Here is a 15,890-nt window from a genome sequence, read left to right as displayed (position 1 = left end):
ACAAAAGAAAGGCCTTTCCTGTTAAAAGGAAAATTGGGGAACAAGCCAAAAGAAAGACTCGTCCCCAGAAAAGGGTTGTACCACCCCGTACGGTTCAGCAGAAGAAAAGTTGGGGACCCAAAAGCAAGGGCCCCGGGGGAGCAATTTTTCGCCCTCCTGAACAGCCCAAAAAATCTCAGTGACAGGGTCACGGTGGGAGGAAGATTGGGGGCCTTCCTCCCACAGTGGGAAATGATTTCCTCCAATCAGTTTGTCTTGGGGATCGTCAGAGGAGGTTACCATTTGGAGTTTTCGGAACTCCCTCCTCTGAGGTTCCTTGTCACCGAGCTGCCAAAATGCGCAGAAAAATCATCTGCCCTTCTTTCCTCTCTTCAGGAGTTGGAAGAACAGGAGGTGGTAGTACGGGTTCCAGTAGGAGAGACAAGCAGAGGCTTCTACTCTCACGTCTTCGTGATTCGCAAGCCTTCGGGAAAGTTCAGGCTCATCCTGAACCTGAAGCCCCTGAATGTCTCAGTTACCTACAGAAGGTTTCGGATGGATTCGGTTTACTCAGTAAAAGCACTCCGAACTGCTTCATGGCATCAATAGATCTGAAAGATGCATACCTGCATATTCCAATCGCAGAGTCCCACCAGCGTTTTCTCAGACTGGCAGTGAGAACTCCAATGGAAGTACTACACCTTCAGTTCAGAGCGCTTCCTTTCGGACTATCCTCTTCCCCCCGAATCTTCACCAAAGTAATGGCAGAAGTTCTGGCATTTCTGCGTCTCAGGGGAATCTCGGTGATCGCATATCTCGACGATCTCCTTTTGTTTGCCCCTTCCCCAGCACAATTAATTCAGGATTTACAGGTCACAAGAAACCTGTTAGTAAGCCTGGGTTGGCTCCTGAACCTGGAGAAATCCAACTTAATCCCTTCCCAGAGGGTCACTTTTCTAGGGTACGAGTTGGACTCAACAGTACAAAGGGTCTTTCTTCCTTTGGAAAAAATTCAAAAGATAGACAGGGCTCTGTTGTGTCTTCAGGGCAACCACCAGATCTCCATAAGGAAGATCATGTCAGCGCTAGGGTTGCTGACATCCGCTCTTCCAGCGGTTCAGTGGGCAGGGTTACATTACCGCCCTCTACAATTATTTGTGCTGAAGGTTTGGGATCACAGCCAGGAATCTTTGGATTCTCTGGTTTCGATTCCAGATCAGGTAAAGAGGTCCCTCTGGTGGTGGAGGAAGGGAGCAAATTTGTCCCAAGGTCTAGAGTGGGTCATGCCAACCTCCAGGGTGGTCACGACCGATGCAAGCAGCTCAGGTTGGGGGGCGCACCTAGACTCCCAATTAATACAGGGTATTTGGGAAAAGAAGGACTCGAGGAGATCCTCGAATTGGAGGGAGCTGAGGGCAGTAGATCTAGCTCTCAGAACCTTTCAGAAGGAGCTCCGGGGGAATCACGTAAGGGTAAGGTCGGACAACTCCTCGGTGGTAGCTTACATCAACAGACAGGGGGGCACCAGGAGCAAGTCCTTATGGGCCCTAGCGAAAGCCATCCTCAGATGGGCCGAAGCAAATATCCTGTCCCTTTCAGCAATCCACTTGAAGGGAGAACAAAATCAGGTGGCAGATTTTCTCAGCAGGAGAACTCTGAGAGAAGGCAATTGGGTTCTCAAGCAGGAAATATTCGAAATGATCACCCGGAGATGGGGGATTCCTGCAATAGATCTCTTTGCCGCAAGGGAAAATGCGAAGGTAGCAACGTTCTTCTCCATAAACAGGGGGGACGGGGCATTGGCGGTGGACGCACTAGCACAGAGTTGGGGTTTCTCCAGGTGCTATGCTTTCCCCCCTCCAGTGCTCATTCCAGCAGTATTAAGGAAATTTCAAGTGGAGAATACTACCCTCATTCTAATTGCACCTCACTGGCCCAGGAGGCCGTGGTTCTCGATCTTGAAGGGCCTGTCTGTAGAACCCCCCTGGATTCTCCCAGTGCAGGAGGATCTCCTGTCTCAAGGTCCGGTGTTCTGCCCTCAGGTAGGACGATGGAACCTGGCAGCGTGGCTTCTGAGGAAGAATTGCTAAAAGCCAAGGGCTTCTCAGACCGGTTGGTAGCCACTCTTCTAAACTGTAGGAAAAAGGAAACCCAGTCCATTTACTTAAAGGTATGGAAACGGTTTAACAGCTGGTGTTCAGAGGGTTCCTTCAACGTGCATAGCCCTATAGCCGTTCTAGAGTTCCTACAGGCAGGGGCGGATAAGGGGTTAGCGCTTGGAACACTAAAAGCTCAGGTTTCCGCTTTGAGCGTGTTTTTAGAGAAACATCTAGCGTCAGATCCTTGGGTCGTAAGGTTCTTCAGGGCCCTAGGTAGGCAAAGACCAGCTTCAAGCTCCCCCTTCCCGGTTTGGGATCTTTCTTTAGTTTTACAGGTTCTCACAGGAGAACCTTTTGAGCCGTTAGAATCTTGCTCATTAAAGCTGATCACTCTCAAAACTGTGTTTTTGGTGGCGATCACTACAGCAAGAAGAGTAAGTGAACTCGAAGCCCTTTCTGTCAGGGCTCCCTTTTTTCAGGCTTTTCCTGATCGTCTGGTGTTGAAGATAGATCCGGCCTTTTTGCCTAAGGTAGCTTCTAGTTTCCACAGGATGCAGGAGATTGTGCTACCTACATTTTGTTCAAATCCAGTTAGAGAACAGGAACACATGTTTCACAGACTAGATGTTAGAAGATGTGTTCTTTATTATTTAGACTGCACAAGTCAGTTCAGAAAGACAGATTCACTTTTTGTTTTATTTTCAGGGGCCAGGAAGGGTTCCAAAGCCTCTAGACGTACCATAGCTAGATGGTTAAGGTTAGCCATTGGGCAGGCATACGTGGCAGGGGGATTAGATCCTCCAGCTGGCATTAGAGCACACTCAACTAGGGCCGTGGCAACTTCTCAGGCAGAGTGGGCTGGTGCGTCTCCGGAACAGATCTGTAGAGCTGCAACGTGGTCCAGTTTTTCTACGTTTGTGAGACACTATAGACTGGATCTTCTGTCAGCCAAAGACCAAGCCTTTGGTCGGAAGGTGCTACAGGCAGTAGTCCCACCCTAAGGTAATATACTCGCTTATCCTCTCTAAGGTGGCTGTCCTGAAAGACGATTGGGGAAAAATTGAATTACGTACCGGTAATGTCCTTTTCCAGGAGTCTTTCAGGACAGCACCGGTTCCCACCCAAATTGTTGCAGATCATCGGGAACTCATTACATGAGATCGTCAGGTAAGACTTAAAAAGTTTATTTGTTTGACGTGTTCTTGTGTCTCCCCAGTTTGGCCGGAGGTACTCTGGAAGAACTGAGGAACGAAGGGAGGAGGAGGCTTAAATTATGAAATTGAAGGCGGTGTTTCCTCAGAGGGGAGGAGCCGGTGTCTCTCTAAGGTGGCTGTCCTGAAAGACTCCTGGAAAAGGACATTACCGGTACGTAATTCCATTTTTTTTTTTTTTTTTTTTTTTTTTATAAGATTAACCATATCACTGTATGATCGATACTAGGACTGGATTTAAATAATTTAGTGATTGTGGAACCAGTGAGTTTTTTAGATTCAAGTTTGGAGGGCATTGAGTTTTGAGATGAATTCAAGCGGAGACTGCGAGCCAGGCCTTCTCGTCCACATCAGTGTCTTGCAAATGCATTTCTGGAAGAATGGTCAAACCTTCCCATAGACCCATTCCTAAATCTTGTGGACAGCCTTCCCAGAAGAGTTGAAGCTGTTATATCAGCAAAGGGTGGGCCAATGTAATATTTAAACCTACAGACTAAGACTGGAACGCCATTAAAGGTCGTATGTGTAGAGGCAGTTGTCCCAATACTTTTGACAATGTAACACACACACACACACACACACACACACACACACACACACACACACACACACACACACACACACACACACACACACACGCACGATTATCAATACCCATTATCAATACCTTTTAAGTGATCACTGCAGCTCTGTTCATAGCTGCAAAAGGGGCTTAGAGAGGTGGGTGGGGTGACCCTTGATGATTTGGTGGAAAGACCAACAGCAGCTCAAACTGGTACTGTGGTAACCTGCATAAAATGCAGATACAGAAATACGCAGTGAGAAGCTGGGCAGGGGGATTGTAGAGAAACCGTAATACACTGATCTTCCCAGTGAAGAGCTGGAAAGGGGGGCATGTCAGCAGCAGGCAAGGAAACTGCCGCATACTGATCTTTCCAGTAAAGAGTTGGGCAGGAGCATGTCAGAAAAAGTCTGACCAGTAGAGTGCAAACAGGCTCTGCTTACAAGTAGAATGCAAAGACACAAACTGACAACGCTGGACTGGATGTGCTAAAATGCCATAGTGTGGCCAGTTGAAATAGGAAAACAGGGGGACTGGCAGGATCACCAGGTATTTTACACAAAGGAAGCAACACAAAGAGAACAGGATACTTTAGTAAAAAAATGCATGATGGCATAAACACATCAGAAATATGAAATGTTGGGGTATCCTATACTTTAACCAGTTGCCGACCGCCGCACGACGATGTACGTCGATAGCATGGCACGGGCAGGCATATTGGCGTACATGTACGTCCCTTGCCTCCCGCGGGTCGGGGGCCCGATCGGGCCCCCGCCCGGTGCCTGCGGCGGTCGGTATTCGTGCGGGAGCGATCCCGGACGAGGGGACGGCCATTCGTTCATGGCCACCCCCTCGCGATCGCTCCCGACGAATAGGAATCCCCCGTGACATCACTTCCTCTCCTGTAATGTAAACACAGGAGAGGAAGTGATGTATTCTCTCCTCCGTGTCGGTATTTTTCGTTCCGACACGGAGGAGAGCGGATCGGTGAGTTGCACCAACACTCTACACACAGTAGAACATGCCAGGCACACTCACACCCCCCCTTTACCCCCCGATCACCCCCCCAATTACCCCTGCCCCCCAGTCACAGTGACACCAATGTCATTTTTTTTTTTTTTTTTTTTTTTTTTTTGCATTGGTGTCATTTGTGACTGTAATAACTGTTAGGGCAGTTAGAGTTAGCCCCCTTTAGTTCTAATGTACCCCCCTAACCCCCCCAATAAAGGTTTAACCCCGTGATCACCCCCCGTCGCCAGTGTCACTAAGGCTGGGTTCACATTGCAGCGGTTTATGAGAACGAATGTGATTCGCACCGCACTGCAGTGCAAATCACATCCGATCTCTGTGCGATTCGAGTTCAGCCATTCGCCGCACCCGCCACACCCGCCGCACCCACCGCAAATTCGCACGGGACCCTTTTTTTGGCCCGCAGCAGAATCGGATCGCATGGGTGTTCACACCATGCGATCCGAGTTTGCAGATCGCACTGCGATATGCGAACTGATCTGGGGGTGTCAGTAACATTTCACTGACACTCCCAGCAGTTCGCATAGGGCAGTGTGAACTGCCGCCGGGAGGCATGCGATGCGGGAACCCGCCGCGGATTTGCGGCGTTTCCGCATCGCTCCAGTGTGAACCCAGCCTAATAAGCGATCATTTTTCTGATCGCCGTATTAGTGTCACAGGTGACGCTAGTTAGGCAGGTAGGTATTTAGGTTCGCCGCAGCTTTTTATAGCGCCAGGGACCCCCATATACTACCGCATAAAGCCCCCTGATTGCCCCCTAGTTAACCCTTTCACCAGTGATCACCATATAACTGTTACAGGTGACGCTGGTTGGTTAGTTATTTTTTATAGTTTCAGGGCACCCGCCATTTATTACCTAATAAAGGTTTAACCCCCTGATCACCCGGCGGGTGTCATTTGTGACTAATAACTGTTAGGGCAGTTAGGGTTAGCCCCCTTTAGTTCTAAGGTACCCCCCTAACCCCCCCAATAAAGGTTTAACCCCGTGATCACCCCCCGTCGCCAGTGTCACTAAGGCTGGGTTCACATTGCAGCGGTTTATGAGAACGGATGTGATTCGCACCGCACTGCAGTGCAAATCACATCCGATCTCTGTGCGATTCGAGTTCAGCCATTCGCCACACCCGCCGCACCCGCCGCAAATTCGCACGGGACCCTTTTTTTGGCCCGCAGCAGAATCGGATCGCATGGGTGTTCACACCATGCGATCCGAGTTTGCAGATCGCACTGCGATATGCGAACTGATCTGGGGGTGTCAGTAACATTTCACTGACACTCCCAGCAGTTCGCATAGGGCAGTGTGAACTGCCGCCGGGAGGCATGCGATGCGGGAACCCGCCGCGCATTCGTGGCGTTCCCGCATCGCTCCAGTGTGAACCCAGCCTAATAAGCGATCGTTTTTCTGATCGCTGTATTAGTGTCACAGGTGACGCTAGTTAGGCAGGTAGGTATTTAGGTTCGCCGCAGCTTTTTATAGCGCCAGGGACCCCCATATACTACCGCATAAAGCCCCCTGATTGCCCCCTAGTTAACCCTTTCACCAGTGATCACCATATAACTGTTACAGGTGACGCTGGTTGGTTAGTTATTTTTTTATAGTTTCAGGGCACCCGCCATTTATTACCTAGTCTCACTAGTGTACCCCTAAATTTAGGGGTGTCTACTTTCCAAAATGGGGTCATTTGGGGGGGGTTTGTGCCATCTTGGCATTTTATGGCCTTCAAAACTGTAACGCCCTTAGAAAGCCTGAAGGCGGTGCTTGGTTTTCGGGGCCCCGTACGCGGCTAGGCTCCCAAAAAGTCCCACATATGTGGTATCCCCGTACTCAGGAGAAGCAGCAGAATTTATTTTGGGGTGTCATTTCACATATGCCCATGGCATGCGTGAGCAATATATCATTTAGTGACAACTTTGTGAAAAAAAAAAAAAAAAAAAAAAGTTTGTAATTTTCCCGCAACTTGTGGCAAAATATAAAATATTCCATGGACTCAACATGCCTCTCAGCAAATAGCTTGGGGTGTCTACTTTCTAAAATGGGGTCATTTGTGGGGGTTTTGTGCCATCTTGGCATTTTATGGCCTTCAAAACTGTAATAGGTAGTGAGAAGTGAACTCAAAAATTTACGCCCTTAGAAAGCCTGAAGGCGGTGCTTGGTTTTCGGGGCCCCGTACGCGGCTAGGCTCCCAAAAAGTCCCACATATGTGGTATCCCCGTACTCAGGAGAAGCAGCAGAATTTATTTTGGGGTGTCATTTCACATATGCCCATGGCATGTGTGAGCAATATATCATTTAGTGACAACTTTGTGTAAAAAAAAAAAAAAAATTTTTTTTTTTGTCATTATTCAATCGCTTGAGGCAAAAAAATAAAATATTCAATGGGCTCAACATGCCTCTTATCAATTTCCTTAGGGGGTCTACTTTCCAAAATGGGGTCATTTGGGGGGGTTTTGTACTGCCCTGCCATTTTAGCACCTCAAGAAATGAGATAGGCAGTCGTAAACTAAAAGCTGCGTAAATTGCAGAAAACGTACCTTAGTTTGTAGATGTGACAACTTTTGCGCAAACCAATAAATATACAATTATTGACTTTTTTTTTACCAAAGACATGTGGCTGAATACATTTTGGCCTAAATGTATGACTAAAATTGAGTTTATTGGATTTTTCTAATAACAAAAAGTAGAAAATATCATTTTTTTTCAAAATTTGCGGTCTTTTTACGTTTATATCGCAAAAAATAAAAATCGCAGAGGCAATCAAATACCATCAAAAGAAAGCTCTATTTGTGGGAAGAAAAGGACGCAAATTTTGTTTGGGTACAACATTGCATGACCGCGCAATTACCAGTTAAAGCAGCGCAGTGCCAAAGTGTAAAAAGACCTCTGGTCATTTACCAGCAAAATGGTCCGGTCTGAAAGTGGTTAAAGGAGTACTGTTGAAGTCTATCAATGAGAAATCTTTCATTCATTTACCAGATCCTTTTTCCTCATCAGTAATCAGTTGCATAATGCATAACCCATGGGCAACACATTCTGCTTGCCAATCTGAAAGTTTGTGTTTTTTGTTTTTGTTTTTTTTTCAATATAGTTTCCAAGTATCCCTTCGCACATTAAAGCATTATGACTGTCCGGAGAAGCAGGAGCTTTTGGTAAGTTGGTGGAAAGCTAGTGCATCAGGAACGGATGTATTTCTGCTGTTAGTAGATTGTTATATTGCATACAATCCTATCTAGAAACCATTGGCACGTTTAAATAGGCACAAAGTGTATATGTTGATGACCGTAGAACCCGCTTAGGAAATTTAGACTTTAATGCCCAGCTTTGGATGTTCTTAAATGTACCTATACAGCGAGGTCCCCCTGCATTGCACAGGTCAAATGCTCATTTGGCTAGTCGGAAGGAATAAGTACAATTTCTTATCTTGCACCCCACTCCTGCAAATTTCCCAGTGACCAATCCCCTGAAGCTACTTCATTCGTAGTTGTCTGACGACATGACGTACAATGTAGGACCAGCAGTCCTGCATTGGACAGTGATGGCCGTCCACTCTGGAACATGAGCGCCAGCTGCTAGTGAAGTAAGGTAAGCATTTGTACTTATTCCTTTCCCCTTAGACAATCATTTAGCCCATGCCATATGGATGGGACCCGACTACATGGGGAACTTTTAACAGCCCAGAGTTGGGCTTTAACCAAACCAAATAAAAAATCTGAAATTAAATAAAGTGAAAAAAAAAAAATGCGAAGGCAATCGCTTAGGTCACACACGCACATGAAAACTGTGTTCACACTACATGCAGTGGATTTAAAAAGGGGTGTGTAGTAGAGCTGCAACTAACGATTAATTTGTCGACTAATCTATTGATTTATTTCTTCGATTAGTCAACGACTATCCGATTATTTTTTTTTTTTTTAATGAATCTAGTGCATTTTGATTAATCTAATTAATCCTTTGGATGCATGGCAGAGTCTTGCATGGCAGAGTCTTGCATGGCAGAGTCTTGCATGGCAGAGTCTTGCATGGCAGAGTCTTGCATGGCAGAGTCTTGCATGGCAGAGTCTTGCATGGCAGAGTCTTGCATGGCAGAGTCTTGCATGGCAGAGTCTTGCATGGCAGAGTCTTGCATGGCAGAGTCTTGCCTGGATATGGAGGGATGGCTGCTTCCATCCGACCTCTCCCCTCCACTGCACAGATCAGTACACAGAGGGGAGAGCGAAACCGTCATGTCATGACGCCGGTTTGTTTACAAGTGATCGCTCCGTCGGAGCGATCACATTGTAAATGCCTGGGTGTAGAAAGATGGCCGCTGCTTCGGAACTAGGCCGAAGCCGCGGCCTCTCCTAAGGCCGAGACCACGGAGCGCTCTGCAGATTGTGGCATGTGCCGATCCGAGCGGGGTGACCCGTTTGGATCACGGATTGGTGACTGTCCGTTGCACCCCTAGGGATGGTGGCACGGAGGAGGAGAAGAGAGGGGGGCGGCAGGACGGAGGGAGAGAAGAGAGGGGGGCGGCAGCACGGAGGACAGTGGTAGATACTAAGCACTGTGATGCATCGACGCCCTGCATGCACGTCAACGTATTTTTGTAGTCGACGTAATGGATTAGGTCGACTCGTCGTGGCAGCTCTAGTGTGTAGACTTTTGATAATGTCAGGTTTCTGTGATGTAAAAAAGAAACAAAGATGAATCATTTCAGAACTTTTTCCACTTTTTAATGTGACCTATAAACTGTACAACTCAATTGAAAAACATACTGAAATATTTTACACGGAGGAAGTAAAAATAAAAAATAATGTGGTTGCATAAATGTGCACACCCTCTTATAACTGGGCATGTAGATGTGTTCAGAATTAAGCAATCACATTCAAGCTCATGTTAAATAGGAGTCAGTATACACCTGCCATCATTTAAAGTGCCTCTGATTAACCCCAAATAAAGTTCAGCTGTTCTAGTAGGTCTTTTCTGACATTTTCTTAGTCGCATCCTACAGCAAAAGCCATGATCCGCAGAGCGCTTCCAACGCATCAGAAGGATGTCATGGTTAAACGGTATCAGTCAGGAGGAGGGTACAAAAGAATTTCCAAGGCATTGGGTGAAGATCATCATTATCAAGTGGAGAAAATATGACTCAACAGTGGCATTACCAAGAACTGGATGTCCCTCCAGAATAAATGAAAAGACGAGAAGAAAACTGGCCAAGGAGGTTGTCCAAGAGGCCTACAGCAACATTAAAGGAGCTGCAGGAATATCTGGCAAGTACTGGCTGTGTGGTAAATGTGACAACAATCTCCCATATTCTTCATATATCTGAGCTATGGGATTGAGTGGCAAGATGGAAACCTTTTCTTACAAAAGAAAACATGCAAGAACGGGTACATTTTGCAAAAACATATCTGAAGTCTCCAAAAAGCATGTGGGAAAATGTGTTATGGTCTGATAAATTCCAAAAGATATGTTTGGTGCAAAAAAAAAAAAAGAAAATGCACATCACCAAAAGAACACCATGCCCACAGTGAAGCCTGGTGGCGACAGCATCATGCTTTGGGGCTATTTTTTTTTTTTTTTAAGCTAGAACAGGGGCCTTAGTCAAGGTAGAGGGAATTATGAACAGTTCCAAATACCAGTCAATATTGGCACAAAACCTTCAGGCTTCTGCTAGAAAATTGAACATGAAGAGGAACTTCATCTTTCAGCAAGACAACGACCCAAAGCATACATCCAAATCAACAAAAGAATTCAATTTGAAAATCTGTGGGGTGATCTGAAGAGGGCTGTGCACAGGAGATGCCCTCGCAATCTGTCAGATTTGGAATGTTTTTGCAAAGAAGAGTGGACAAATATTGCCAAGTCAAGATGTGTCATGCTGACAGACTCATAGCCAAAAAGTCTGAGTGCTGTAATAAAACTCAAAAGGTGCTTCAACAAAGTATTAGTTTAAGGGTGTGCACACTTATGCAACCATATTATTTTAGTTTATTTTAACTTCTCTCCACCTAAAATATTTCAGTATGTTTTTCAATTGAGTTGTAGTTTATAGGTCACATTAAAGGTGGAAAAAGTTCTGATATAATTTCTTTGTCCTGTTTTTTTTTTTTTTTTTTTTTTTTTTTTTTTACATCACAGAAACCTGACATCTTAACAGGGTTGTGTAGACTTTTTATATACACTGTATGTGAGGTATCGCTGTTAATTGTTATAGCGGGAGCAATCATTTCTAGCCCCAGACCTCCTATTTAACTCTAAACTGGTAACCTGTAAAGGTATTTTAAGTGTCGCATATTGAGATTGAAGTACCACGAGCGTGCAGTATCTCAAAGCAGAACATGTTGGGTATCTATTTACTCAGCATTATGTCCTCTGTTACCAAACAATTGGGTATTTATAATGTGTTTTTGTACATTAAAATTCACTAAAGTGTGTGTTCTGGAGAAAATAATTTTATTTTTTTGAAAAACCAATGCACAAATACACAGATGTGACACACAAAATTGCAACACACAGCGTTCGTGTTTTTTTTTTTTTTTTTCCAGGCTCTCTGCATTTAAAAAAAATGTTTGGGGGTTCAAATTTTCTAGCAAGAAATTTTAGCTTTTTACATATAAGTGAGAACTGTCAGAATAGGCCCGGTTTTGGAGTGGTTAAATTGCATTTACATGTTGATTGTCACATCTTGTATGTTTGTTTTTTTTTTTTTGTTTTTTTTTGCACTGTATGGTGTCAATGTTGTTGTGTGGTATGATTTAACCACCTTGCCGACCGGCTCACGCTGATATATGTCGGCAAAGTGGCACAGCTGCGCAAAATCACGTAGGGGGTACGTCACCCCTTTTTAATGGCTTCCCGAACGCCTCACTCAGATATACTGCGGCAGAGGGGCACGTACAGGCAGATAAACGTACCTGTACGTTGCCCTTTAAGAGGTGGATGGCACGCGCCCGCTGTTAGCTCCGTGACCGCGGGTCCCATGGACTCTGTCTGCAGGCATATCCACAATAGTCTCATGGAGAGGAAGAACGGGGAGATGTTAATGTAACAAGCAGCTCCCCGTTCTGCCTAGTGACACTGTCACTGATCAGCGCTCCCTGTAATCGGGAGTGCTGATCAGTGAAGTGTCACACACAGCCCCCCCACAGTTAGAATCACTCCCTAGGACACACTTAACCACTAAAGCGCCACCTCATGGTTAACCCCTTCACTGCCAGGGACCTTTTTACAGTAATCAATGCAATTTTTTTGCATTGATCGCTGTATTAATGCCAATGGTCCCAAAAATGTCAAAATTGTCCAATGTGTCCGCCATAATATCTCAGTAATGCTAAAAACCACTGATCGCTGCCATTACTAGTAAAAAAAAAAAAAAAAAAGATTATCAATAAAAATGCCATTAAACTATCCCCTATTTTGTAGACGCTATAACTTAACCAATCAATAAATCGCTTATTGCGTATTTTTTTTTTTTTTTTTCTTTCTACAAAAATATGTAGAAGAATACATATCGGCCTAAACTGAGGAAACGTTTTTTATATATTTTGGGGGATATTTATTATAGCAAAAAGTAAAAAATTATGCTTTTTTTTTTTTTTTTTTTTTTTTTTTTTTTTTTTATTGTCGCAATTTTTTTGTTCATAGTGCAAAAAATAAAAACCACAGAGGTGATCAAATGCCACCTAAAGAAAGCTCTATTTGTGGGGAAAAACATCAATTTTGTTTGGGAGCCATGTTGCATGACCGTGCAATTGTCAGTTAAAGCGACGCAGTGCCGAATCGCAAAAGGTGCTCTCGTCAGGAAGGGGGTATATTCTCCCGGGGCTGAAGTGGTTAAGAGCCGCCAGAGGCATGCACGTGCCCACTGCACGGCGGGGGGACCCAATGCCGGCGGGCGTAATCGCATGCACGAGTGCCAGCACAGGGATTTCTGTGTGTAAACACCAAAATCCCTATACTTTGAGAGGAGAAGAGACAGATTGTGTGTTTCTACGAAGTAGAAACAGCGATCTGTCATCTCTCCTAGTTGGTCCCATCCCCACATAGTTGGAACATAATGAGAGAACACACTGTTAACCCCTTGATCACCCCCTAGTGTTAACCCCTTCCCTGCCTGTGACATTTATACAGTAATGGGTGCATTTTTGTAGCACTGATAGCTCTATAAATGTCAATGGTCCCAAAAAATGTGTCAAAAGTGTCTGATGTGTCCGCCGCAATGTCGCAGTCACAATATAAATTGCAGATCGCCGCCATTACTAATAATAAAAAAAAAAATGTATAATAAAAATGCCATAAATCTATCGCCTATTTTGTAGATGGGATAACTTTTGCGCTAACCAATCAATATACGCTGAGGAAGAAATTTGTTGTTTTTTTTTATATATTTTTTTGGGGGGATATTTATTATAGTAAAAAAATATAGTTTTTCTTTTTCAAAATTGTTGCTCTTTCTTTGCGCTATAAAAAAAAAAGTCAGAGGTGATCAAATACCACCAATTTTGTTTGGGTACAACATCGCACGACTGCGCAATTGTCAGTTAAAGCGACGCAGTGCCGAATCGCAAAAAAGGGCTTGGTCAGGAAAGGGGTAAATCTTTCCGGGGCTGAAATGGTTAGAAACTGCACACTTTTTTTATTTTTTTTTTTATTTTTTTTTTATTTTGCATGTAAGTGTCCGGGGTTGGCCTCCAAAATCATTACTATAGTTCGAAATTAACCACAAAAACTACCACCAATGCCACGCAATCACGCAAACACTTTTATACAAAGGTATAAACTGCCTTAACTCCACTGAAGCCAGTGAACGATTCATGATTAACAACCATACAACATTAGAGCTACAGTCCAAGAAAGTACACCTATTACAATTAGTTTCTTGGATAGCTGACAACCCTGTCCTACCTCCCAATTTATAAACACTTACCTGACTCCATGTGACTGCTCTCACTTACTGGTTTCACAGGACAAATTGGAACCATTTTAACAGTTTGGATGGAGAACTATACAGGGGGTATAGAAAATAATCACCCCCTCCCCCTTTAAAACAACTACATTTTGTTGCTTTGCAGCCTGAAATGAAAACCGTTTTTTTTTTTGTTTTATCCAGCTGTATTTACTAGTGCAACTTGTAACATCCAAGTAAAAGATCTAACACCAACGTTAGAAAAAATAAGAACAATTCAAAAACAGGATCACCCCCCTTTTGTGTCAGTATTTTGTTGGACAATCTTTTGCTTTAATTACAACCTTTAGTCTGTTGGGATGTGTCTATTGTCTTTGCAATATTTGCTCTCTCAGCTCTGCAGTACTGCTCAGGTTCATTTAAATGTGATGGTGACTGTGGATGGCAGTCTTCAAGTCCTATAGATTTTCAATGGGGTTTAAAGGGGTTGTAAACCCTATGCGTTTTCCACCTTAATGCAGTCTATGCATTAAGGTGGAAAAACTTCTGTACTGCAGCAGCACCCCCGAGCCCTCTTCCCCCCCCCCTTATACTTACCTGAGCTCCGTAATTCCCACAACGGGATCGTTCCATCACACCAGCTCCGGCCGGTGTCTCATGTCCTGATTGGATTGATAGCAGCGCAGCCATTGGCTCCCACTACTGTCAATCAAATCCAATGACTCTGGCGCCAGGGGGGGGGGGGGGTTGGGGGGCCCAGAGCCGAGTCCTACTGTCTGTGTCAATAGTAAATGCAGCTGTATAAAACAAAAACTGCGTCTGTCTTCATTTCAGGCTGCAACACAACAAAATGTAATTACTTTAAAGGGGATGATTCTTTTGTATAACCATTGTCTACCACAATGCAGTATCCCCAGCTTCTCCATTTCTGATATTTGCAAAATTTTGTTTTTCTTTTTTGTAAACATTTGATTTATATTTATTTTTTAAGGCTGTTGCACGTAAAGATTATGGGAAGTCTGTGGATTGGTGTGATGCTCTAATACGTGACTACGGAATACGATTGGGTGAGCTCACTTGCTGTACTTGAGGTTTTATTCCATAAGACAGATCTATGCTCATATTTGATCAGACATTTTTCGGATTTAATGAGACTAACTGGTCAGGTTGTCTTTCAATAAATTACTGTGCAGTACCACACAACAAAGTGTCTCTAAGCAAAACTTTTTTGGGGATGGGGGTTAGACCATCTGTCAGACTATATAATAGTCTGTATACCAGTTTAGATTCACCCCTTTATTTGTATTGGTGACTGTTGTGGCCAAAAAAGAAAGCCAAGGTAAATGTAAAATTTGGAGTTTCATAGGTTGGAAAGAACAGAAGTCCATCCAGTTCAACCAACTGAAAAAAAAAACATTTGAAAACCTTCATACACACAACCCCAACATTTACAACTTATCTAGGAGAAGGCAAAAAAAAAAACTCAAAGTTTGATCCAAATTGCTCAATGAGCGAACAATGTGTTTCCTAATCCCCTTGGAAGCAGTCGAATATTCCCTGGATCAACTACCCCAGTGTTATTACCTGTGTATCCATTTATATTTTTTACATATAGGAATACATCCAGCTTTTTTTTTTTTTTTTTAAAAAACCCTTTACTGAGCTGGCTAGAACTAGTTCTTGAGGGAATCTGTTCCACGTTTTCACAGCTCTTACTGTGAAGAAGCCTTTCCACATGTGGAGGTTAAATCTAGTTTCCCCCAGACTTTTAAAACAAAGTATTTATTTTACCAGCTTTGGCAACTGCAGCTTGGCATTGCATGCTATTATTAAAGTGGAAGTAAAGTCCGCTATATTTTTTATGTTTTATTTTTTATTTTATTTTTTTAAGGCCCTCCAGGTGAGTTATGCCATAATGTGCTAGTATGCACAGCATATTGGTACATAATGGCAGTCTTGCCCATCATATGGTTTCTTTCAGCACAGCGCTGGGACCGATCCAGCGGGCCCTTGGCGCTTCCATTTTCGGCCACTTGATAGGCCAGGCCGCGATGACGGCACTCCATGCATGCACAGGAATCGCATCCCCTCGGCACGTATCGGGGGGTCGTAAATGTTCGTT

General features: G+C 44.2%; 1 protein-coding gene across 10 annotated transcripts in view; it reads left to right on the top strand.

Annotated features, from left to right (window-relative positions):
* PWWP3A (PWWP domain containing 3A, DNA repair factor) overlaps positions 1 to 15,890 on the top strand; it is a 107,759-nt gene that overhangs the window by 70,257 nt on the left and 21,612 nt on the right. For all 10 annotated transcript variants that reach the window (XM_077476017.1, XM_077476014.1, XM_077476020.1 and 7 more), the window contains 2 exons: positions 7,967 to 8,027; positions 14,760 to 14,835. In XM_077476017.1, coding sequence (XP_077332143.1) covers positions 7,967 to 8,027; positions 14,760 to 14,835 — 137 coding nt within the window. The remainder of the gene's footprint in view (positions 1 to 7,966; positions 8,028 to 14,759; positions 14,836 to 15,890) is intronic.

The sequence above is a fragment of the Lithobates pipiens genome, unplaced genomic scaffold, assembly GCF_037356315.1.
Source record: "Lithobates pipiens isolate NorthernLeopardFrog02 unplaced genomic scaffold, aLitPip1_a1.2 Scaffold_13, whole genome shotgun sequence".
NCBI lineage: Eukaryota > Metazoa > Chordata > Amphibia > Anura > Ranidae > Lithobates > Lithobates pipiens.
Note: the sequence above shows the minus strand (reverse complement) of the source record. Positions and strands in the feature narration are given on the sequence as shown.